The sequence below is a fragment of the Dendropsophus ebraccatus genome, chromosome 1, assembly GCF_027789765.1.
Source record: "Dendropsophus ebraccatus isolate aDenEbr1 chromosome 1, aDenEbr1.pat, whole genome shotgun sequence".
Classification (NCBI taxonomy): domain Eukaryota; kingdom Metazoa; phylum Chordata; class Amphibia; order Anura; family Hylidae; genus Dendropsophus; species Dendropsophus ebraccatus.
In genome coordinates this window covers 147215250-147241464 of record NC_091454.1, presented here as the reverse complement: position 1 = coordinate 147241464, position 26215 = coordinate 147215250, and the positions used below count along the sequence as shown (strand labels likewise).

Genomic DNA, 26215 nt, shown 5'->3' with positions numbered 1-26215 from the left:
TTCCTTCTCCCTGGTGCTGCCCCCCTGCAAGGTGCTGCCCTAGGCACCAGACCATGGGAGCCTAGTTGTAAATATGGCCCTGGCTATATGTATGACCCACAGCTTTACTGAGTGTCCCAATTAAATTAAAAGACAACAGCGCTGATAAAATAAACTGAACTGAAGCTCCAGTTTGTGTCTTCATTTTTTTTCACTTCCTGGTTTGGGCTTTCCCATGATGCTTTTTGTCTCCTGTGAGGTCTAACTGACTGTAAAACTGTAAGAGCAACCTGAGTCATCTGACAAAGGGAGGTTGGCCTAACAGGGCTTAGACCCACCTCCCTCTTGATGATGTCATTGTCACAAAATGGCTGCCACAGAGCAGCCAGGGGTCAACAGTCATTAGGTAAGAATGACTTTACTACACTTCCAGGTGGGAAATTGGGGGGAAAAGATAGGGAAGGGGGCAGATAGGTAATTGAAGCATATTACAAAGTTATAAAACTTTGTAATGTGTTTCAATTACTGTTTAAAAGCTTTTTACTGAAGTTGTCCTTTAAATATATATTTGTTCATCGGAAGTACTGCCCTTAAATATTTTTTACATAATATATTGCGTATAGCCATTTTCTCTGGACCATTTTTGTGTGGTCTTTTCATACAGTCTGGTATTTTCATGTTTGCCTCTGTGTTTTTTTTTATTTTTGGATATTGTTATTAATAAAAATAATTGTATTTTATATGGGGGAACATATATTGCAGAATACCTTATGGAACTTACATCACATATATCAGCATTGCATTCACACATGCATTAATGTAGCAGCTGCTACGTTAATGAACTGTCTAGTGCCCTCGCCCGCTCCAGCATACCTGGACGTTTTAAGGATGTTGTTTGTTGAATAAAGAAGTTGCACAGGACGGTGGTTGCCCTCTATTTTTCTTCTGTTGCATTCTAAAATGTTATTGGTTGCTGAGTTATCAGTGCGCCGTCTATTTACTTTATAGTTGTTAACCAGTGCTCAGTAGCTATTTAACTATTTAGCGAGTAGTAACATTAGCAGCTAGGTCACATAAAGTACACTTGACTATTGTAAGATATCGAATGCACTGTGCTTCAGCACTTGATTTCCTTTATGCTGTTATATCTTTGTTCCATGACACATAATCCCACCTCTGTCATGTGACCAAAGGCTTTGATGATTATTCTGCAAAACCTATTCAGTTGCCTCTTGTATGTCCACAATGTACAGAGCATATCAGCCCATTTTACCAACAGCAAACCTGTACCTGCAGGATAAATGGGACAGAAATAAATATGAAACACACAGAAAAAAGGTAAGGAGCTCGGTGTGTGGGAAATAACACTTTTATTGGGGCCTAATTTGGTGCTGTCATTCAGTGGGCTACTAAGGTGCGTCAGAACTGTAACAGCCACCGGGGGTGGGGGAATGTATTAATATCATTGTAAGATATATTTTATGATGTTAATAATATGTGGCATTATGAATACTACTGAACACTTTCTTCCTCATGCCACCTTACATGTACACCAACTTTTTCCAATAAAATTAGCAGGATGTTGGGTTCATCTGGCCTGAATGAAAAAATATGCAATTTACAATTCAGAATACTTCCCAGCTTTTCCAGGCACCTGGAGTGGAGCGGCAAAGCTTATACGCTGACTGCCGAGCTAACAAAGAGCTTTGCTTTGTTCATACTCTAAATTCACTTATCTCTACTGCAAACATGTACATAGGTAAGCCTGCAAGCTAAAAACAACAGCTACAGTTGTCAAAATCTCCCGTTGTTTGTACATTTTTAGATTATTTTTTCAGAATAGTAGGTAGGCTCCCAAAACGTTGACTATGTTGACTGTGAGTTTACTTTTTAGCTCACAGAGGTTTGTCTGGATAAAATATTCGCAGCTGGAAGCAAGACTAACTTGCAGCACCTGAAAGTAACCGTGTTTTCATTTACTGACAGGAAGCAAATATGTTGAAAATGGTCTAGAGTGAAAAACACAACGGCCAGTTATTAATAATAGTGCTTGTCTCTTAATAGATCTGGGGCATTTGCCTGAAATGATTTAGGACTGGTAGGAGCAGTCGTACATTTGCAACACTAATTTACATCTTTTTAACCTTTGCATCTAATAAATAAATTAAAAGTATTTGCTTGACACCCCCCAAATTTCCAGTAGGTTGCAATTGTTAGGAGTAAGTAGACAAATGTAAACATGTTGGCAAACTTTTTGATTCAACTGTTAATGTGCAATATGCACCAAAATCTGCTCCAATAAAGGAGATCTCCAGCAAAAAGTCAAAATCCAGGGCCAGGGGGGTGGAGAGACATAACAAAATAAAAGTTATACTTACCCACCCCTGCCCCCCGCAGTAAAGGGCCACCAGCTAGATCTCAGCCTCTGGTCTCCAATTATTTCCCAGCTCTTGTTTTGTCATGACCCGGCAGGAACTACCTGCTCAGCCAGTCAGTTACTGGGCTGGGCCATGACGCCATCGGACCAGAGGCTGGCAGGAGTCCATGAGTGGTGACACTGCTCTGCAGGGGCACGGGGATAGGTAAGTATAACTTCTTTATTTTGTTAACATCGTAGTTAAAGTGAATGTACCATCAGGCCTGGGCTGAAGCACTGGAGACGGACCGACCCACCCCCAGTGGGAGGAAACCCCTGCCCCTCTATGATACAGCTCCACTGATTCTAATGGTGCCGCGTCACAGAGGGAAGGGGTTTTCTCCCACTGGGGGTGGGTCGGCCTACCTCCAGTACTTCAGCTCGGGTCTGATAGGACATTCACTCTATAAGCTGTATTCACACATGCAGTACCACAATAAAAATGATATAAATGCAACATTTAATTGCAGTAATTGATGATTTCATTGCAGCAATTATTCATTTAATTGCCGTCCAGACGTCCTTCATTGCATTAACGCAATAAAACTTCAATGTGTGATGAGATACCCTCAATCATTTAGATTCAGTCCAGGAGCAAAATGTACTAAAAGAAAACTAAGCCTTTTCTTGCCAACAGTTAAAAGAAAATCTAGAAATAAAGTATTTTAAATATGCACTGTGTAAATGTGGATGACAGATTTTCAGCTCATTGCCCAACTGAATTAATAATATGCTAATGCAGCAAAATCACACATATTTGGTTTATGTTATATCTGTATGCAATAAAAGGATGGAGAGTGTTTAAATTTGATGCCCCAAACCATTCCCTCTCTACTGACATCTGCCATGTGGGAAGTGCTGGGAAACCCCCACATACATTAGATGACAATGACAGATGCCGCAGCCTTGCTTGCCCCACGTACCGCTGGACGCATGCTCCATGTTACCCAGCGCCACGCTCCTACGCAAGCAGAGCATTTCCTCCTAAAGAACGGACCAGACCATTCTGCAAGTCAGTGAGTATGCGGGGGTGGGGGAGAGGTTTCTGGATGAAGGGATGGGGGGGGGCAGGGAGACTGGGGTGTGTTCGCTGGTGAAAGGATGGGGCCTTTCAAGGGGTGTGTGCTGGTAAAGCGATGAGGGGTCAGGGGGACTGGGGGTATATATTTTTATTTAAACTATAAATATTGTGAAATTATGTTTTTGTTGTTGAAGTGGCATACCACCCAAGTTATTCCTTGTTTTTTTGCTGAATTTTCATACACCAAGCTGAAAAGGTTCCCTATCAATGTGATATGCCATAACTGTCCACTAGATGCGGGTTCCACCTCTGGAACCCGGACCTGTCTTCGGATTGAGAGCTCATTGGTCGTGTCCATTAGTGGCCATTAAGCTGAAAACAGTCACACAATTTTCGTAACTCTAATTTACTTTAATGGGTGTTGCACAAAAGGTGTAGCCTTGTGGCCTTTTTTGTTTGCATAACTCCTGGAGTTACATAAATGGTGTAGCATGTAAAGTCAATGGGGGTTATATCTATATATCTGTGTATCTCGCCGGGTTCATCTGTTTTTGATATCCCCACCACCTCTGGAATCTGTACAGACAGACCAGAAGAGACAGGGGAGTCCTTAAAGCGAATGTACTATGAGGTACATTCACTTTAAGTGTCACCCATGAATAGAACTGCGTGGGGAAGCTGGTGCCGCGGCTCTGTTTTCGAACCGTGGCCTGGTTCCCACACACGGTGCCGGTCTATTACTAAGCAACAGCCCAGGCAATAGCACTGGAGGCGAGCCGCCCCACCCCCAGTGGGATAAAATCCCCTCCCCTTTGTGACACGGCACCATTAGAATCAATTGAACCCCGTCATAGAGGGGTGGAGGTTCCTCCCACTGGGGGAGTGTTAAAAGAATATTCAAATTTCTTTTTTTTTTAGCTTAGTACATGGTTATAAATTTTCATGGGTTCACATAAAAAAAAAGATAAATCATTATTTCCTTAAGGATCGGGCCAATTGTTACTTTTGTGTTTTCGTTTTTTTTTTCCTCCTCGCCTTCTAAGACCCAAAACTCTTATACTTTTCGATCTACAGGGCCATGTTAGGTCTTGTTTTTTTCAGGAACAGGTGTATTTTGTAACGGCATCTTTCAATCTGCCATAAAATGAATGACGGAACCCCCAAAATATCATTTATGAGGTAATTTGGGTCAAAAAATGCGATTTTTTTTTTTTTGGGGGGGGGGGGGGGGGTCCATGTTTACGTAATGCACTTTGTGGTAAAACTGACATTTTTTCTTTATTCTATAGGTCAGTCTGAACACAGCGATATGCATGTTTACTAGGTTTTTGTAACGTTTTACAATTTTTATTAGCAGTAAAACTTATTTTTTGCAAATAGGTGTATTTAGAATGGCCCTATTGTGACTCTTAAAGCGTCTTTTACCTTATAGCTTTCACCTTTGGGGTCATCTGGGGTGTAATTTTCTGCGCCATGATCTCTAGTTTTTATTAGTCACATTTTATCCTAGATCAGACGCATTGATCGCTTTTTATTAATTTTTTTATACATAAAATGTAATTTAAAAAAAGCAATTTCTGCGTTTCACTTTTTGTTTGCGCCGTTCACCATCAGGGAACAATATTGTTTTATTTTAATAGATCGGATGATTACGCACGCTAGGGTATATTATATGTTACTTAATTAGCTTTATTTTTTTTATGTGTTTTATGTATAAAAAGGGAAGGGGGAGTGATTTTCACTTTTATTGGGCGAGGGGCTTTGGGACATTTTTTAACATTTTTATTGCTGTTTTTTACACTTTCATAGTCCCCTTAGGGGACTTTTACATACATACATTTGATTGCTCACACTGATCACTGCTATGCCATAGCATAGCAGGGATCAGTGTTATCTGCGATCTTCTGATAAATCAGAAGATTGAAGATCAGACTGCATGAAGGTAAGGAGTATACCTCCGGTAGTTGGGCAGTACGATCAGGACCCCTGCAGACATGCTTCAGGGGTCCCAATCGGTAAGTGACCTGAGATGCTCAATGGGTTTTCTGTTCTGTTGTTCACACTGTAGAATATCCGAGCAGAATTTTCTGCTGTAGATCTGCAAGAGGAATCCTATAGAAGTCAATGGGGGGCTTAAATTCTGCTTGAATTTTGCCTGAAAACTTTTTGCTTTAATTCCTCAAGAATTGCTCAGTGTGCACATACCCTTACACTTAAACGCCGCTCGCAGCGTTTAAGGGGTTGACAGCGGGTGGCCGCGCGATCGCAGCAGCCCACCATTGAGGGTGAGCCCGGTACCCCGGCGCGGCGTACATTTACGCTCGTTTGCACCAAGGGCCAGGCTGCGGGGGCGTAAATATACGCCCCTTGTCGTTAAGGGGTTGTTCAGAGATTATTTATATATATATATATATATATATATATATATATATATTGTGACAATCTGGGGGTTACTCACTCGCTGGGATCGCCATCTCCTGGGCCTGAGACGGTTGGCACATCACAAATTGCAGTCCAGTCAGTGCTGTATGCTTTATACTGACCTCAGTCAGCTTTATTTATCCGTTCAAAAAACACAAGACATAGGCAACACTGCCAATAAAATAAAACCTAGGCCGTCTAGCCACTGACTAACACCACAGCTTCCCTAGCTGTCACTTATGAGCCTAATGCTCAATATCACCAGCTCCACTGGTCTCACCCAGACTTCTTGTCTGCAGCTCCCACAGGCCTAGCGCTGCCTGTGTTCTCCCACCCTGTGAGTCTTCACCTGGGAGCCATCACCTGGGAAGCTCTGGAGTGTCTAATAGAGCTCCACCAGGTGGTTTCAGAGCCTCATTAGCTCTTGGACTGGAGTGGAGTATCTGGACCAGGAGCTTCATCTGAACTCCAATTCCCACTCCAGAGGCATAGAACTGCCTCTTACAGCCCCACCATGCCACTATATATATATATATATATATATATATATATATATATATATATATATATATATATAAAATTTGGCTTGAAGTGCTTTAAAAAAAAAAGTGATTTAGGGTGCGTTCACACCTACAGGATCTGCAGCAGATCTGCAGCAGATTTGATGCTGTGTTCAGTTATTTAAATGAAATCTGCTGCAGAAAATCAGCTGCAGATCCTGTAGGTGTGAACACACCATGAATTAGCAGGCAGTTCCTATGGAAATGATGCATCACTGGAGTCAACAGCCACCACTGGAACAAGTGGTGATGACCAGAAGCCATCTTAACAGCTGCTGTGGGGAATCAGGGTAGGTGAGTACGACTTATACATTATGTAAAGCTCCTAGCCATAAATAAAACAAATTATCACCAAACAACCAATTTAGGTAGAAGCAAACATAGAGAATGTGACAAAATAAAGCAAAAAAACAAAAAACACTAAAAGCCTTGTACAGGACCTGGACCTTTAGAAAGGGGTCTGCATGGGGCTACAGCTGACCCTTACATGACCTCTCATGTGGGGGTGAGCTTTGTTTACGAATTTTTCTCCCAACTTCTGGGGACTTATGCCAGAGACAGCTGTCATTGGCTGATTGGGCCAGGGGTGTAACCACCACATCAGGGGGCCCCATTGCTTGCTCTTGCAATAAGCTGAGTCACCTGAGCTGTCATCATTTGGAGCACCAGGTGGCCAAGCAGGCCTCCAGGGTTCTGCAAGATCTCCTGACTAGACTTGACAACTTAGTGGTCAGTCGAGAAGGGGGGCCGAATCAAAAGTTTGCTATGGGGCCTATGGCAGTTTGCTATGTTTGCTATGGCAATGTCTATGGCAGTGTCTATGGCCTGGTTTTAAGGGGCAACGGGCGCTGTTTGGTACTCGGGCCGATCAGGTGATCCAAATAGTAGTTTTTGGTCAGGTGATCCAAATAGTGTTTTTTTTTTTAGTCAGCTTTAGAGTTCCTGTAAGAGAGAAGATCTGTAGTCACCTGTGGGAGCTGTGCCCCACCCTCCCACCCCATTTACTGTATTACTGTAGGCCATGCTTCTTTGGCGTAATGTCGCTCTTTGAATGGACACTTTATCTATTAGTTATATTTATGGTTACCTAACAGCCAGTTAGTTAGGCTGTATGAATTTAGGATGTGTTTTAATAAAGAGGCCGTGGCCAAGTTTAACTCCATCCAGGTCTATTTGTCTTTATTCTTTAAGTATATGCAAATTTAGTGTTGAGTAAATGTTTAATTAAAGTGTCAGTTTGTATTACTCATTTAAATTACATTTCTTGTTATAGGTAGCAATGGCTGTTCCTGCAGTGGACACCAAAGGCTCTGATATACCTACACATTTCCTTGTGAATATGAAAAAAATGCAGGTAAGATGTAGTGAACAAGAGATTACATAATGTAAACCGTAAATCTAGCAGATTGTTGTAGAGCATGGGTCTCCAAACTTCAGCTCTCCAACTGTTCCGAATCCACAATTCCCACCATGCCAGGAACGGCCATTTTTTTTAGTACAGTGTGTGAACATAATAATAATGTTACTGTTGAGATGTCAACTTTCTGCAGATAACAACCCAGCCATTTTTCTTTACTTGCTATGAACAGACTGTACTTATACTGAGTCTCAGCATTCTCATAAACTGAACCCCATTCAGACAAGTCAAGCCTCCAAAAAGGAATCCTGATCTTGAACAAAGTACTCATGTTACTAAGCTCATAGCGGAGATAGTGATATCACAGCAGATTTCTGTAGGAAAGAAGCAATATATACCCTCTTTATTTTCTTTCTAAGAAAAGGAAGAATTTATGGAAATAAAAGAAGCATTGGTGCCTGGAACGGACCACAAAGCAATTGCTTCATGTGACTCCAAGATGACATAGCTGAGCTCAACTGAGCTTATGAGGTGTCTATGTTGTGAACCGGGTGTAGAGGAAATAGTTTACAAACTCCAGCCCGGCAGCGAATTACCACAGTTAAACCTTGTTTTTCACTACATTATTAAAGCGGAATTAAAATCCACTGCAAGGCCATAGACTCTAATTGTACAGAACCAAGCACATTTGCCTACCTGCACCGGAAAATTACATTGATATGCTGATCACAAGATCAAAATGCGCAGCTTCCTAATATGTGTGCACTAGCCGCAATGCTTCCTCAACTATTATATCAATAAAAAGCAAATGTTGAGTTTACAGTAGCAAACCAATCTTTATTAGGTACATATATTACATAAAAATGTAAAAAAAACCATATATTAAAAGACTGTGGCTGTCCCGGAGGATGTTACTAACATTATCAATATAACACATAGCAGCAATTCATAATACAGTGGTGCCTTGGATTACAAGCATAATTCGTTCTGGCACCGTGCTTGTAATCCAAATCTCTCTAAAACCAAAGCAAATTTTCCCATAAGAAATCAAAGAAATGCAGAAAATTTGTTCCCCGCCCCCCCCCCCCCCCCCCCCCCAAATAATGAATTTTTATCCTGAATAACATGTTAAACACATGAAACAAACATTCAGAAACAGCTGAATATGTTATATTGTAAGTTATTGTACAGTATAACAATGAGTATGTGAAGTATTATATATAGTAAGAGCATAAACCTGATAAATATCAGCAGCTTGTAGATACAGGATGGAACAACAGGCTAGAATAGAGAAGCGAGGCTGCTGTCAGAGGTCTGTGTGGTCACATGACTGCAATGGGGAAAGGGTAAGTGCTCAGCATGGACCAATCAGGAAGTGAGAATCACAGAGCTGTGCGGGAGGACAGTGACAGAATACATTATAGCAGCAGTGTGTATAGCTTAGTGTAAGTGCAAGCCAATTATAGCAGGAATGGAAAGGATAGGAATCACAAGGGCTGACAGAGACTGCAGGGAGCATGAAGGACTGAGCAGGGCAGATGTGGCCACATACATGCAGCATTCTCTATCCAGAGAGAGAGAGAGGTGTTTACAGCTATGAAGAGATTACCTCCACAGTCCTGTCCCTTGATGCAAGCCCCAGCCTGAATTGAATCTGCTATGATTTGAAAGGCCACGGAAACTTCCTGGGTCAGAGTACAGGGTTGTAGACCCCGCTGTGCAATCCATGCCCCTCCCCCACTTGCCCTCACACTCAGTAAAGGGAGATTTTAAACCAAAGCAATGTTCTTAAAATAAAATTACAATTTTGAAAAACTGTGAGCTCTTCTTGCAAAACGCTCTTAATGGCAACCACTAAGGCTTCTTTAGCTTGGCTGCTGCATTTAAAGTGATGACATGACAGCTGGACTCCCATGCTATATGCTGCCAATCCTGGCGGTTTAACCCATTGTATGCATAATGACTAGAAAAAAGAAAATAACCCACATCCTTAGCACCCCGTGCGCTATAGTGGCATATTAGCAGGTTAGGTACTTCTCTGAGATTACAGTCAGTAGTATTTGTGAAAAAGTTTTCTTCTATAGATTATAAATAGAGATGAGTGAACCTGGAGCATGCTCGAGTCGATCCGAACCCGAACTTTTGGCATTTGATTAGTGGTGGCTGCTGAAGTTGGATAAAGCCCTAAGGCTATGTGGAAAACATGGATATAGTCATTGGCTGTATCCATGTTTTCCAGACAACCTTAGAGCTTTATCCAAGTTCAGCAGCCCCAGCTAATCAAATGCCGAACGTTCGGGTTCGGATGGACTCGAACCCGAACCCGGTTTGCTCATCTCTAATTATAAAATAATTAAAGTCACCTCTGTTTCAAATATTAGCCTATATGGCTTTCTGTGGAGGCTTTTTGTAGTTCACCTCAGGCAGCAGAGTGGCTTGATTCACCCGCGACTACAGATCACAGCAAATTCCCTATTAAACATATTAAATATATGCTTTTTATTTGTATAGTGCACTCAGATTCCGCAGCACGTATGCAGGTATACCCACCACTATCTGTACTGCGCCCACCACAAAACCTGTGAACCACGGAACCACCTGTGTGTAGTCTGATGGTTTTCTCATATTATGGTATTATTAGTAGTATTAATCTGTACATGAGTATATTCACACATAAAAAAACTAAAAACCTTAAAAATAGCCCTAATATTATTATTAACAATAATAATAATCATCATCTAAATCCAGGTTATTATACTTATTCTGAAGCCGAGAGGCATCCAGCTCTCTGATCATGGTCAATATAGTAAAGAGATATGCAGACAAAAAACGAAGCAACACAAACATAAATTCAAATTTTTTATTCAATATGCAACATTGTAATGAAATATTACCGGCTCTTGAATAGTTGATCCGGTGACTCCCAGGTCAGGTCTGGTGGAGACCACAGAACGTGCTGCAGTCATTCCCACCCGTCCACTATTTTCCTGGTCTGAGAGTCACCAGACCTAAAGATCCAGAGGAAGGCGAAGAAACCCCCCGGAGAGTTTTACCTCAAGGGGGAAAAAAATTCCTTCCTGACCCCACAAGTGGCGATCGGATCTGATCTCCCTGGATCACAACTAGCCTGCTGCATACAACTGTATAGATTATATAGGATGAGGAGACTCCTCCCTGTAAGAAATGAAAGACAGAGACGTTAATGCTGCACAATATGTTGTCCCTATAGAAATAACTATTATTATTATATATACATCAATATTATATACAATACATGTCCTGCCCCTAACAGCTTACAATCTATATAGATCAGGAGACCTGCCCTTAAAAGTTTACACGCTAATATTCACAATACATGTCTTGCTCACAGAGCTTCCAATCTAATATACAGTACATGTCCTGCTCACAGAGCTTCCAATCTAATATATAATAAAGTCTCCTAAGAGCTCACAGAGTAACACAGGCGCTCCTCTTAAGAGCTTACAGGCTTATATTTAGTACATGACTACATGTCTGCCCCGAGGAGCTTACAATCTAATGTACACTACAATACCCCACTCCTAAGAGCTTGCACTGCAATGTACGGTACAGATGTCACCAGTGTTAACATGAACGTGACAAAGCATTTCATGGTAACACAAGCTACATGTGTAGAGGCCCTGCTCCCCGCAGGAGCTTACAATCTAATATACAACCTACCACACAGCAGACATAAAACAGAGAGTGGGCTGTCTACATAAGAACAGCCATTTTAAAAGGGTTTTCCAGGGAATGATGGCCAATTCTGTGCATAGACCATAACTCAACTTTTCTTGAAAAACCCTTTAGGACCATGTTCACACATGTTCCCAGATGGGGTGTTTACTAAACTCATTTTAGCTCCATGTGTGAACAAGGCCTAACTGAAGAGCTCCCTACCTGGACGTGTCTTCTTCAAGCTGCCAGCCTGTAAATAACAGCAGAAGCCTCGGCTACAACTGTATATTCCACACCATGTGTGACATCATGAGCCTTGTGCTTGTGATGTCATCATAACTGCCACTGTTGTTTATGTATCAAGCTTACAATCAGTGATAAGTGCTCAGCTGTCATTGGTTGCTATGGGCAACAAAGGACATTAGTGCTCAGCTGTGATTGGTTGCTATGGGCGACAAAGGATATTCCTACTGTAAGACTGTGCGATTAATCTCCCCTTAATCTCAGCAATTTTCTATCAATGCATGATGGTCAACGGTCCATATTTATAGGGTGCAAACTAAATAACATCCATCCATATTCATAAATGAATAAATGTATAAATGGCTAACAGTGCATAGAAGTTGTGCACATAGATAGTATCAGTGCTGATATAAACATTGGGACACAATCATAGTATGTGCTGATATGAAGGATAAAAACAATGAGTCTATTGTATAAACTAATAAGGAGTGGGGGGAGGGGGGGTCTGAAACACTCAACATTTCAACAGGTAAAGTAACTTTTTTACAGATTGGCAGATTGAAGGGGTATGTGGGAGGTGCAAAAAAATAGAAAATCTTTTGCTTTTGGTGCCGTAACATTGCTATCATTCAGCAATGTCCTGACGCCAATCGCCACTGCTCCACCTTCCTTTCCCCAGCAGCAGCTCACCTGTACAGGGGGCGGGGTGATGTCACAGGGGGAAGGAAGGGGAGCGGGGCATGGCCTCAGAAGCGTCACTGATTGGTCCTCAATGACGGCTCAGAGCCGCCCTCTGGTAGCTCCTACCACCAGGCTCATCCTTCCTACTTTAGCACCTGCTGCGCAACTTTGGCAAAGAAAAACGTATCTACTTACAAGGGACATGTATCTGGCTGAAGGGGGGGGGGGTATATGGCAGTAAGGGGACATGTATCCAAGTACAAGGGGAAAGTATCTAGCAGCAAAGAGACTTATATCTGGCTGCAAAGGGGGGAGGGTATATGGCTGTAAGGGAACATGTGTCTGGCTATAAGGAGGATGTATATGGCTGCAAGGGGACATGTATCTATTTGCAAGGAGGAGGTAGCTGGCTACATGGGGACTTACCTGGCTGCAAGGGGCATATCCCACTCCAGGGGACATATGTGGTTGCAAGGTGGCATACCTGGCTAGGTGAACATCTGGCTGCAGGGGACATATGCTTTTGCAAGAGGCATATTTGGCTCCATGGGACATATCTGACTGGAAGGGACATACCTAGCAGAAAGAGGCAAATGTGACTGCAGGGTATAGCTGGCAACAAGGAACTTATCTGGCTGCAGGGGGGGAGGGTACTTGGCTGTATGTGTCATACCTAGGGGGGCACATGTGGCTGCAAGACGCACACCTGGCTACTGGGGGCCTTTCTGTCTATAGGGGGCATGTCTGGGTACAGGAATCATTGCATCTAGCTACTGGGTGGGCATTATTACTGGCCACAGGTGATGTTATTATTGCGAAGGGGAAAGGGGTTAAAATGGCTACAGGGGGCATTATTATGTGACATTACTTGTCACATTGTTATGGGAGTATCTGATCTGGGAATTAATTGCTGACAGAGACTTTATACAGAGCATATAGCGGCAGTGTGATCTTGGCCTTGTTAAGGCAATGTTTCTAATCGGGGTACCTTGGGGGTACACGGCTGAAGCATCTTATCACATGAGGGTACTTGTCTTGAGAAAGTTAAGAAACACTGCTCTACAGTACAGTGTGATACTACATGTCCTGTACTGCACTGGTTGGCTGTCTGGTTTCTCCTTTCTACAGTATAGTGTCATCCTACATGTCCTGTGCTGCTCTGTTTCTTGGCCAGGATGAGCTGCTCCTTTGGGCACCAGGTGAGGGCGGCTTCATTTTATTTTTCTGGGACCATGTGTGAGGTGTACGAACCCTGAAAATGCTCCAGTCTTCTACATAGAAAGTAATTTCCAGCTTCTAGTAGCGCTTTCTGACTGTTATGTAAGGACTTGCTGTATCCATATTAGTTATCTGCTTATTTTCCTTAAATTTTTTTTTTTTTTTTCTCATTTTGGGGTGACGTTTCGGGGGCTCAGTACCAATTACCAGTTTTCCATAGAGTTTTGGTCTCAACATACAATGTCTTCAACATACAATGATCGTCCTGCAACCAATCAATATCGTATGTTGAGGGACCACTGTATTACATATCAGTTCAAATTTACAATAATAACAAAGCAAATCCTTTCATTATCTCCACAATCTGCTCATCAGCCTGCTGCCTTCTAACTAGCTGCTGCTCCACCCTGGGTGCTGGGAAAAGCTGGATCCAGTCCTGGGCAACTGGGAGATGTTTCCCAGAACTGGATCCAGCTTTTCCCAGCACCCATGGCGGAGGAGCGGCACTGAGCAGCAGTGAGTAAGGGTGCATTTGCACAGAGAGATTTATCTGACAGATTTTTCAGGCCAAAGCCAGGAATAGATTATAAACAGGGAACAGGTCATAAAGGAGAGACTTAGATTTCTCCTCTTTTCAAATCCATTCCTGGCTTTGGCTTCAAAAATCTGTCAGATACATCTCTCTGTGTAAAGGCACCTTTAGAAGGCAGCAGGCTGATGAGCAGATTGTAGAGATAATGAAAGGATTTGCTTTGTTATTATTGTAAATTTGCTCATCTCTAAGTTTGATCACCAGAAAAAAAAACAGTAAATGCATTTTTAATATTTGCAGTGAAGTAAATTAATGTTATAGTAAGTAAGTAAAAGTAAAAATAGTTTTGTGTTTGCACTATATCTGTTTCTAAGAAATTCAATAAAATACAGATTTGACCAAAAAATAGTTTTGCTCTGGTACGTAGAATAAATTGAAAGTGCCATGTAAATATGCAAAATATAAACTGGATCCAATTTTAAATGCCACCATTCTAAACCATGTAGATTAAAGGGGTAATCCAAGATTTTTATTTGTTTAAACATATACTTACCTTTCTCACTTCCACTGTTGTTCTCCTGAAGTCTTGCTGTGTGTTGGGTCTTTGCATGCACTGCTTTTTATTTGTCCAACAAAAGAACTTGCTTTTATGCTTGACATGTTTGATTATAACCCAGATGAACAGAGAACTACAAGCACTTATAGAGAAGCAAAACCTTATTCATTCGAGTAAACTCAATGCTATACGTCAATCTCAAGGACGGCTAGACAACTGGAATTTCTACCATCAGCGCAGGTACCTAAGTATTGTGGCTAAGGGCCACACAGAAATGAAAATAATTTTTTTTTGTAACAACTTTGTAAGTATAAAGGCATTATAACGTAACAGGAGGGGGTGTTGGGTAAATAATATTTGTTGTTGGCAAGGGTCATAAACTCCTGCCACTTTAGTTTACAGCTGGTCTGCCCTGATTCACATTAAACTGCCTACAAACATAACAAAAGTATTGGTCAAACCTGCTGAAACCAGCAGGACTTGCCAACCATCTAATGTGTTTGGTGAGAAGGATCAGGCATATTGGATTTCAAATACCCAATCTCTTTGTCCTCTAGCAGTGTGCAGCGGCAAACAAGTGCCGGTCAACCAGGTTGGCAATTTTTTGAAGTGTCTTTATAAGACGCAATTAATTGCGCGGCTGGGCCACATGAATTATTGCTGTATTGTTCATGCAGTAATTAACCTGCAGTGCTAGAGTCCTATCAGGCTAAGCATTTTTTTTGTTTTCTCTGATTAATAAATCATTGCAAATGAGTGTTTTTGCGAACGATCTGAAATCATAATACACTAAACGATAGTCGTTAGTTAGGATGGTTTGTATACTCTAATTCACAAATGATCGTAATAATGAACAAACGATGTGCACATACACTGAAAGATTTGCAAACGATTAGCAATGATTTTATGATCAGCTTAAAAGATGCCGTCAACATCCTACGAACAGATTTTTATTAGTTGTTTGCCTGCATATAAGATAATCACTTACACTTGAACCATGACGATTTTTTGCACGATAATCTTTTCATGTGATAGGGCCCTTATTGGCCACACGTTTACACAGAAAAATGTGTGGCCGATAACATTGATTTTAATGGACGCACAGAAGATTAAATCAGCCGACTAACCGGCATTTGCTCACTCGCCGGCTGATCACTGGCCCTTTTTTTTCTACAGGCCAGTTATTGGCTGATTAAGTGATCCTAGGAATGCTTTTTAGCAATAATCACCCCTTGTAAAATGGCCTTAAAGCGAGTCTGTACCCACAATCTGCCCCCCCCCCCCCAAACCACTTGTACTGTCGCATAGCTTCTTTTAATCCAAGATCTGTCCTGGGGTCCATTCGGCAGGTGATGCAATTATTGTCCTAAAAACTCTTAAACTTGCAGCTCTGTGTCAAATTGCCATGGCCTAGAGTGTGTGCGCTCTAGGATAGCAACGCCCCTCTGTCCCTCCTCCCCGCCCTGCTTGCCACTAGGAACGCCCATAAGCAGGATTTTTCCTATTCATCACCTGTCTGAACACTGCACAGGTGCCTTAATGATCCAGCTCATGTGCAGTGTTCACACAGGTGATGAATAGGAGAAATAGTTCTAGGGGCATTCCTAATGATGAAGAGGGCGGGGAGGAGGGACAGAGGGGTGTCGCAATCCTAGGGCATGGGTACTCTAGGCCACGCCAGTTTGACACAGGCCTGCAAGTTTAAAAGTTGTTTTTTAGGACAATAACTGCATCACCTGCCGAACAACTAACTGAAGGTACTTTGTTTGGGGGGGGGGGGCAGATTGTGGGTACAGAGTCGCTTTAAAGTGTCACTGTCATTATAACTATCAAAATCTAAATCCACAGTAGATGTGAAATAAAGCAAGTTTGCAAAATACATTCATTATTTTTGGTGTCATCATGCTGTAAAACAAAGCTGAACTTACCAGAAATCCAGGTCCAGTCTCCACGAGGCAGATTTTCTGACTTTTGCTGGTTAAATAAAAGAGACTGAACACAGTAATTCCGGCCAGTACAGAGAGTCACGGCTCAATGTGTCCATCAATCACATGACTGCCTTCTCTGTAAGTGCTCAGCTGACCATGGAAACACAAAACTTCCTGTTTTAGACTCTTTGGGAAAAAAAAGAGTCAGAACACAGGAAGTGCCATTTTTTCCATGATAAAAACAAAATAAATAATGTAAATTGCAGACTTGCTTTATATCACATCTACTGTTGATTTATAGTTTGAAAGTTATAATGACAGTGACACATTAAAGCGACTCTGTATCCACAATCTGACCCCCCCCCCCCCAACCACTTGTACCTTCAGATAGCTGCTTTTAATCCAAGATCTGTCCTGCGGTCCGTTCAGCAGGTGATGCAGTTATTGTCATAAAAATTTACTTTTAAAATGCAGCCCTGTGCCCTATGGGCATATCTGTGCCCTAACTTTGCACCACCCCTCCGTCCCTCTTCCCCACCCTCTTCATCATTAGGAATGCCACTGGATCATTTACTTCTGTTTGAACCTTGCACAGGTGTCTTAATGATCCAGCCCATGTGTTGTGGTAACACAGGTGGGGAATACGAAGCAATCTGCCTGGAGCATTCCTAATAATGAGGAGGGTAGGGAGGAGGGGCGGAGGGGTGGTGCAAAGATAGGGCACAGATATGCCCATAGGGCACAGGGCTGCAATTTTAAAAGTAAATTTTTATGACAATAACTGCATCACCTGCCGAACAGACCGCAGGACAGATCTTGGATTAAAAGCAGCTATCTGAAGGTACAAGTGGTTTGGGGGGTCAGATTGTGGGTACAGAGTCGCTTTAAGCCATTGCCAGAGATGCTTGGAAGTAGAATTTTCCTCTTTCCCTATTCAGAACACATGCATGCTCTATGCAGCTATCCTATCTATGACTGGCTTTAAATTGTTAAAGGATGCCAGCAACAAGTGTACAATATGTGGCCAGCTTTAGGCATTTTTAACCCTGGATTATGCTATTTCTCATTTTTTTAGCTGATGTTATTGTAAACTACTGAAGTTAGCACTTATGCTTTACATTTTTACATATTGTGCAAAGCGTGGATGGTTTATTATACCTTAATGTGACCTCTGGCTATCATGATGTTTCCATGAGCCTATTGCATTAGAGTACCCATTACCTCCAACAGAAGGAGAATCCAAAACAAGAGGAATAAACTACTTATTGAAATATTCAGCTTCAAATTTGACTTTATTTTTTAATTGTGTCTTTTGCATTTTTACATGAGCAGCCTTAATGCTGCCCAACAACATCAAGCTTTAAACAAGATTTCCTATGAGAATGGAAAAATATTAGAGAGGATCCTGAAACGAGAGTCTGAATACGGAAGGTGGGAGACAGAGTGGGAAAAGGTGAAACGGATTCAAGCAAATATATCCCGATATCCACAAGTTACTTGGGTAAGAGGCAAAGGCATTGTGTCTGTGGGTACACTGATGTGAACTTTCAAAAGGAAAACAATAGATATACAGAGAGCTCAAGATTTTTGTTTTTCATTTAAAAGAATCTTCACCTCCGTCTCATACAAAAGAGATATATGAGAGGCATGCATTATTTATTAATTCTAGTGCACAGTCACAGTCAAACAGCAATTAGTAATTGATTCCTATGTTTCAAGTTACAAGGATGTTATTCTGTGTATCTCCAGCAATATTATGGATGCAAATGGTTTCCACTCTCAAGTTAAAGAAGAAGTCAAGGAAAAACAAACAAACACTGGCAGGCAGGAGGGGTACAGGAACATAAAAAAGAATGTATACTTACCCACCCCTGTAGCGCTGCTCTCGGACAGCAGCCGGATGTAATTTTCTCCCAGCTTCCTGGTTTGTGACTGCTCCTGCTGCTGCAACATCATGGCCCACTGATGGATTACCTGCTCAGCCAGTCAGTGACTGCAGCAGTGCCCCCCCTGCCTGCCTGTGATTTTTTATTTTTGTGGGACTTCTCCTTTAAAGGCCCTATTATATGGGGCAGTCATCAGCCAACTGTGTAATATGCGAGCGATCAGCCAGCGAACAAGCAAATGCTCGTTCATCAAGTAAAAAGTTAGATTAAACTGTATGTTTCCTATAATCCCTTAGCACCATAGCCAGTTTGGGCAGAAGTATTTTAATTCCCCCCCCCCCCCCCCCCCTGCTATCCAATATTTTTTACATTTTTGGTTGACGGATTGACATAGATCTGGGGGGAAAAATCTGTATATTATGCAGCTTATTGAATGCAATCCAATCCAACACATCAACTGGATGACCTGATGCCTAATATATCCCGCTCCTTGAACGTGTCACTATGAAAAACTATGTTATTTAATCCACCTGTAAGTGGTGTTAATGTTGTAGCTGATCAATGTATACGTTTCTAAATATGTGGCATTTTTTATTGTACAGGCTGGACAGCACAGAGTCACATTTACAGATGATAAGAGAAGTGCAGACATCCATAATCTGTTTGAGGGAAGTGAGACAGCCAGCACACAAAGCAGTGAGTAACTACAGGATGATCATACATGTAGTGTAAAAGCTTCCCCAGAGGAAAAGGCTTGTGGGCCCTGGTGAAAATTTTCAAATTGCCCCCCCCCCCCCCCCCTCCAATCAACAGAGAAAACAAAATTTAATATCCAGTGACTCACAGGTGATATCTCCTCCTCTAATTGGATTTTAGCTTTCTTCTCCATCTGGCTCAGGCTGCCATAAAGACTTCTTCTGGCCACATCTCATCTATGCAGCGTCTCTATACTATCTTGTGCTATTATCACAGAATGCCTTTATGCCAATATTTCTGTTATTGTGAGAAAATAAAAAAAATGGTATTCTCACATGTCTTATCTCCACTATGTCCAGTGCTGCAATTACGCTGCTCTTTGACACCTTTGTTTACTTCCGTGCAAAGGTGATATGCCTATGTACCCTGTAGTCAGTCACTGGCCTCGGCAGTAGATGGCACAAGACACATGAAGCCAGTGTCTGGGCAGGTAATATCTGTAGGGAAGCAAACAAAGGTGGCATAGAGGACCTGGGTGGGAGCACTGGACATGGTGGGGATAAAAAAGGTAAGGATGGCATACCGAAGAAACCAATTGTGCCACTTAACCTCCCTTTATCTCTTCATTGTTCCACTGTACTCTTTTAATGATGCCAGTGCCCTCCTACTGAGCCACTGTGTCCTAATGAATGGAGCCACTGTCCCCTAATGTACTGTGCAACCATGCCCAAATAACCTATGCCAATGTCCCCTCTAATATACTGTGCTACTGTCCCCTTTAATGTACTGTGCCATTGTCCCCTCTTATATACTGTGCCATTGTCCCCTTCAATGTACTGTGCCACTGTTCCCTATAATGTACCGTGCCACTGTCTACTAATCATTGTTTCCAAATCTGTGGCTCTCTAGATGTTGCAAAACTACAGCTCCCATCATGAACTGTCAGCAGGACATGATAACGGCTGTAGGTCTGCAACTTGGAGAGCCACAGGTTGCAAAACTACAACTGCCATTGTGAACTGTCAGCAGGATATGATGGGGGTTGCAGCTCTGCCACACCTAGTAACCCATAGTGGAACTATTGATTATTTGTCAGTATATGATTATTTATTGGTTATGTGGTGATATGAATTGTTTATTGTTATTTCTGTAGGATCCACAGTAAAACTTGACAGCATCCCAAAAAGAACATATCATCATAGGAAAAAAGAACACTCAAATCTCATAGATATCAGTAAAGGACTGACTCCAATACAGACTGAAAAGCTAGCCGAGGCTGAATTTGAAGATAAAGCTTATTGCACACAGGGGTGTTCATACCGGTACTGTAAAAAAGATACAGTCATCACCACAACATTGGGGAAAACTAACTATATAGATCAGGCAAAATATCCATCAGATCACAAGTCCTTTAGTAAATCCAAAACCTGTGCAAAATGTTTGGCTGAAGAGATCTATGGAGGAAGAGAGCAAGATGATTTTACAGAACAAAAGGACAGCTCTCAGGAAGAAAGTAAAAGCAAAAAATCCCACCCAGGTGATGAACAAGGAACAAAACCGAAAAATTCAAGGAAAACACTGATGACCTATGAAAATTCAGCTGAAACCTTAAACAGTATTCAGGAGGAGTCCGATACCAGTTCTTGCTATTCATTCAAAAGCTTTAAGGAGAACTCTTCCTGTTCCTCACTCTCTTCAGCAATGTCAGAAACTCTGTCAAGTGTAAGCATTAACCTCAAAACAAGGATGGCAAGTGCTAGCTCAACATCGCTAAGAAGTGTAGAGGGTCCAGTAGGATCCTCACACAAACTAAAGATATCAAATACACAGACCGTATATCGAGGCCATAACCCTTCTTCTCAAGAATCTAGTATAAGCCCAACAGCAGTAAGGCATTCACATACACCAGTAACATCCTTCCTCAGAGAAGATGTTTCAGATAGGCAAAATGTATATAGTAGCCAGGATATGTCACTTCCAGGATCCAAGAAAACTAACTATGATGATGATGAAGAAGAGACAAAAAATAAGAGCCCAGAGCTCTCAGAAATAGACGCCAACAGCAGTCCAGAATCCCTTGTCATATATCCTCAGAAGAGGCCCATGAATGGTCTGTAGTGAGAAGTCCTGATCATAAGCCACTTATAGAGTAACGTCGGGACATGCGATTCCAGCTAAACACAAGACTGCATATGGTTCAATTAAACATTATCTACCAATATAGGAAGAAGCATGTGTTACAAATGATAAGACATATCAGTTCCATTTTGCTTATAGAACTTGTCCATTAAAATCTGAATTTTATGTTTAATCTGCTTCCATTGATCAATTTAGAACACCACACAGTAGGGATTACAGCAATATGCCAGCTCTGTGTTGTAGTATAGTTAACATTACACATGGTATTTAAACTACAGTTGTAGATATTATACTCTCCCCAATAGGGTATAGTGAGGGCCATGAACAACAAAAGAAATAGTGCAACACAGTCAGAATCACCCACAGGACAGCTGTTCAAACCAGCAAGCCATCATAATACTCTAATATTCCTTTGAATAGAACTCATTCCCTCTAAGTGACATCATACTTTCTCTCTTTCACCAAGTTATTATATAGTTCCTCCATATGCAAATTTATTAAACCATTATACAATGGATTTCCATTGTGTAGAGATAACTCTTGCCGCCTGCAGGAATAACCTCAATACTTCTTTCTTTTGTGTAATTATTGCCCCCAAAGGATGGAAAGCATACTAAGGGGAGTATTATAAAGCCCCATGACTTGGTGTATTTGCTAGATCGGTGCTTGCTTCTGAGCCATAGCCATAGGCTGTGTCCCAGTTTTCTAGGCGGTCCTTAGGCTGTATCCACCCTATCCACAGAGTGGGCAGACAGCGGGGATCAGAAGCCAATAGTTCAGGTTCATACGAACCTCGGCCGGTTCGCTCATCCCTATATACAGCCTGATAATCATACAGCCCTTGTAAAATATTAAACCATACATACCTGTCCGTGGTCCCTGATTTCCTGCTAGCTGCGGCCCCTCCCGGCAGTGTCTGAAAGCCACTCAGCCAATCACTGTGACAGTGCCGCGGCCAGTGATTGGCTGAGGGGCCTGTGCACTTCAGACACTGCTGGGAGTGGGCCAAAGCTAGCAGGACATCAGGGAGCATGGAAAGGTATGTATAAGTTTTTATTTATTTATTTATTTTTTACACATTCATCAGCCGTCAGCCACGCATTGCTATTATATGTAGCAATGCACGGTCAGCGGCAGATTAATTTATTGCAGAATCAAAAGACACAATGAGCCAATGATCATTGTCATCTGCTGATTGTTGTCTTTATTACATGGAGCAATGATCAGCTGAATTGGCCTGATTCTGCAGATTACTGCCCCATATAATAGGGCCCTTAGGGCCCCTTTACACAACCATGTCAATTTTTTCTGTCAGGAAATCCTGAGCAGGAGGCCTGAAAAGGCTTTACTAAACCATAAGGATTTCCTGACAGTAATCACTTCATATGTTCAGGAAATCTTCAGGAATTGCCATCAGGATTTCCTGATACATATCTGCATTGACCACCACACGTGTACCAGCAGTTAGTATACCATATGCATAATTCCAGTGGTATGCATAATAATCTCTCCTCCCTTATATAGGTCTTCTCTGTGCAGCCTCCCCCCTATAGTATAGATGTATAGGTCTCCTCTGTGCAGCATCCCCCCTATAGTATAGATGTATAGGTCTCCTCTGTGCAGCATCCCCCCCTCCATAGTATAGGATACAGATATAGTAAGGTTTGCGAGTTGCCACTCAGAGATCCCAGGCGGACAGCTGGAGGCAGTGAGCAAGGCCTTCCTTTCCTTCCTCAGAGAAAAACTGATGGCAGCTAATTCAGAATTCCGGACACTTTCCTGATGTGCATCAGGAAAGTGTGAGGAATACCGGACACTCCCATAAACTTCTAGGGGGTATCCGTGCTGGAATTCCGGACAAAAATAGGACAGGATCTATAAAACCAGACCTATTTTTCAGAGCAGACACCCTGAAGGGTTTCTGCGACTAATATAACCCTATGGGTCCGGAAATCTATCAGCATTTATTACCAGGATTTTCTGGTCATGTGAAGGGGGCCTTAGAGAGCTGTGCATAGAGGTAATAATTGGGGGTGCAGTATATGTAGACACTACATGGTAAAAACAACTGGGGCCTTTCCTGTGCTTTAGTCACAAAATGTAGATACCGTGGCCCCCCTCCCAACCTGCTCTGCCCTGACAGGAACCCTGTAGTGCAAACATTCCCCCCCAAAGACCCCCCCCTGGGCCGCCCCAACCACATCACACAGCATACACTGCACATAGGACGGGGCTGCTGGTACTTGAGATGAGATCGGGCGGCCTGGTGGAAAAGCGGCAGTTGGGGGGTCTTTGGGGGGGAATGTTTGCACTATGGGGCTCCTGTCAGGGGAAGGGGGCACAGTAGCTGAATTTACCATGTAATCCCTACATATACTGTACCCCCTGCTGGACACTTCAGGTATATGGAGGAGGTTGAGATGTCACTTTTTCTCCAGGGGAATTGAAGACTGCCTAAACTACTATATTGAGGGAAATAGCATTATATGTGGATTTTCCATAATTAGTGTACATTTGTTTAGGAAACAGCACATTAAAAATAGATTTTGGCCAGAGTTCTCCTTTAAAATACCAGTAGGTGACTATGCACATATAGACCTGTTTGTTGACCTACTTACATAGGCCCTTTGACATCTGGAAGAAAAAATATTAAGAGAACAGAAACTAGTCGCTGAAGAAAGGGAAGCATTGGTGTCCTTGGAGCAGGATTCCTCCCTGGTCATCAAACCCTTTGACAAAGGGGGTAATATTGTTTTGATGGCCAGGGAGGAATATGACTGTGTATGTCTGGACCTCCTAAAGGACATTAAAGGAGAAGTCTGGCGAAAAATTTTATTTAAGTATTGTATTGCTCCCCAAAAGTTATACAAATCCCCAATATACACTTATTAGGGAAAGTGCTTATAAAGTACTTTTTTCCCTGCACTTACTACTGCATCAAGGCTTCACTTCCTGGATAAAATGGTGATGTCACTTACTGGATAACATGGTGATGTCACAACCCGACTCCCAGAGCTGTGCGGGCTGTGGCTGCTGGAGAGGATGATGGCAGGGGGACACTGAGGGACACAGGGCACTGGAGGGACACTGAGCATCCCTCTGCCATCATCCTCTCCAGCAGCCACAGCCCGCACAGCTCTGGGAGTCGGGTTGTGACATCACCATGTTATCCAGTAAGTGACATCACCATTTTATCCAGGAAGTGAAGCCTTGATGCAGTAGTAAGTGCAGGGAAAAAAGCAATTTATAAGCATTTCCCGTAATAAGTGTATATTGGGGATTTGTATAACTTTGGGGGGGGGGGGGCAATACAATGCTTTAATAAAAAATTTTGACAGACTTCTCCTTTAAGTACTACAAAATATTAAAGGCGGAGCCCACAGAGATATTCAGTAAGTCGCGTGTGGAGATACTGGATGAAGCAAATACGTCAAAACTGATAGATATGGTGGAGTATATGTATTTGAGACCTGACAACACTAAAATAGCGAACTTTTATAGAACTCTGAAAGTGCATAAGGGTAACCCCTCAAGGTTGTCCTGTAGTGGCCAGAATTAACGATTTAACTTAAAATGTGAGCAAATATGTGGAAACCATTTTAAGGTCTTTGTGGAAGCGCTCCCATCCTATGTGAGGGATACCTCCGTTGTCTTATAAAGAATTGACAAGCTTCATCTGAAGGAAGGGGCCTATCTGGCGTCACTAAATGTGGAGTCGCTATACTCATCTAATCCATGTGAAGGCAGTAAACAGGCAGTTAAACATTATTTGGGTATGCAGGGCAACCAATATCAAGCCCATAATAGTTTGTGCTGCAGTAATTGGATTTTGTGGCTCACCAGAAATTGTTTCCTGTTCAGAGATGACTTCATTCACCAGCAGCGGGGCACATCGATGGGAGTCCCTGCACCCGAACTTATGCTAACCTGTACGTTGGCTGCTGAAAGGATGGGGTCATCTTCAGGGAGGAGAAGTCGGAGTGGACAAGCTGTGTTCATCTATGGTTGAGGTTCATGGCTGACGTGCTGCTCATCTGGACCTCAACTGTGGAGAAATTTGACCTAATTGTTGATGCACTTAATAAAAATTACTTTGGTTTAAAGTTTACCGAGACCATAGGTGCCAGCAAGATAGTATTCCTGGACCAAAAAATCTGGGTCGCTGAGGACCTAGGGCTTATGATCATAATCCATCTAAAGGAAACAACTCCTTATTGAAATGGCATAGCTGTCACCTAAAGCCCTTGAAATTGGGGATACTAGCTGGTCACCTATGATGTCAAATCATGGGAGGTGAAAAAGATACTCTAACTCTACTGGGAAGTGTTAATATTGGACCATGCGATCTCTCGTGTGATGTCTGAACGTCCACTCGTAACTTATCGTAGAAGACGCAACCTGAAGGATCACTTGACTCATAGCCATTTACCCCCCTCCCCCAGTGGAGAAAAAAAGAGGGGCCTGGGCATGCACAAATGTGGTAAGTGCACTATGTGCAAGTACATGTCGGTTGGAAAAATATTTGTAAGCGCTAGTACAGGTGAAGAGCTTAAAATGAGGAGTATTGCAAACTGTTCCACAGAAGGAGTAATCTACCAGTTAACATGTCCCTGTCCACTTAACTATGTGGGCAAGATGTTTCGCACAATAAGGCCATGTTCACACCGTCTGAGAACATCTGCCGTTGTTTGACACAACTAATGTCTTACCCAATAAAACAAAAAGACACAATATTAATAAATCACAGCAAGCTCTGCCCGCATAGATCTGCCATGAGGTCATATAGTGATGCCCTGCATTTTCCACCAATCAGAAAGCAGCAAGCACTGCCCAAATATAACTACAATAAGATGGCTGTGATGTCATAATGCCCTGCATTTTCCACC

At 42.3% G+C, this 26215-nt stretch overlaps 1 protein-coding gene and 1 long non-coding RNA gene across 3 annotated transcripts; one reads left to right on the top strand and one right to left on the bottom strand.

Annotated features, from left to right (window-relative positions):
- Positions 1-1148: 1148 nt before the first annotated feature.
- Positions 1149-21501, top strand: LOC138799897 (uro-adherence factor A-like). 2 transcript variants are annotated; one of them, XM_069981644.1, is made up of 6 exons: positions 1149-1317; positions 7671-7751; positions 14802-14920; positions 17941-18109; positions 19097-19190; positions 20344-21501. In XM_069981644.1, exons 1-6 carry the CDS (start codon positions 1216-1218, stop codon positions 21306-21308), a joined length of 1530 nt encoding a protein of 509 aa, XP_069837745.1. In that variant the 5' UTR covers positions 1149-1215; the 3' UTR covers positions 21309-21501. The 2 variants fall into 2 exon arrangements, with proteins under 2 accessions (XP_069837745.1, XP_069837754.1); XM_069981653.1 differs by lacking the exons at positions 1149-1317; positions 7671-7751 and adding an exon at positions 12153-12222.
- On the bottom strand, positions 10601-12530 carry LOC138799906 (uncharacterized). The gene is made up of 2 exons (XR_011364329.1): positions 11673-12530; positions 10601-10928 (listed from the first exon to the last, which is right to left on the bottom strand). It is a non-coding gene; the product is annotated as an uncharacterized lncRNA (long non-coding RNA).
- Positions 21502-26215: the final 4714 nt, after the last annotated feature.

Bases quoted from the DNA above. Each gene is read 5' to 3' on its own strand.
- LOC138799897 (XM_069981644.1), top strand. From the start codon at position 1,216: ATGTCCACAATGTACAGAGCATATCAGCCCATTTTACCAACAGCAAAC. The intron at 1,318-7,670 runs GTAAGGAGCTCG...TTCTTGTTATAG, and splicing joins ATGAAACACACAGAAAAAAG to GTAGCAATGGCTGTTCCTGC. The intron at 18,110-19,096 runs GTAAGAGGCAAA...TTTATTGTACAG, and splicing joins GATATCCACAAGTTACTTGG to GCTGGACAGCACAGAGTCAC.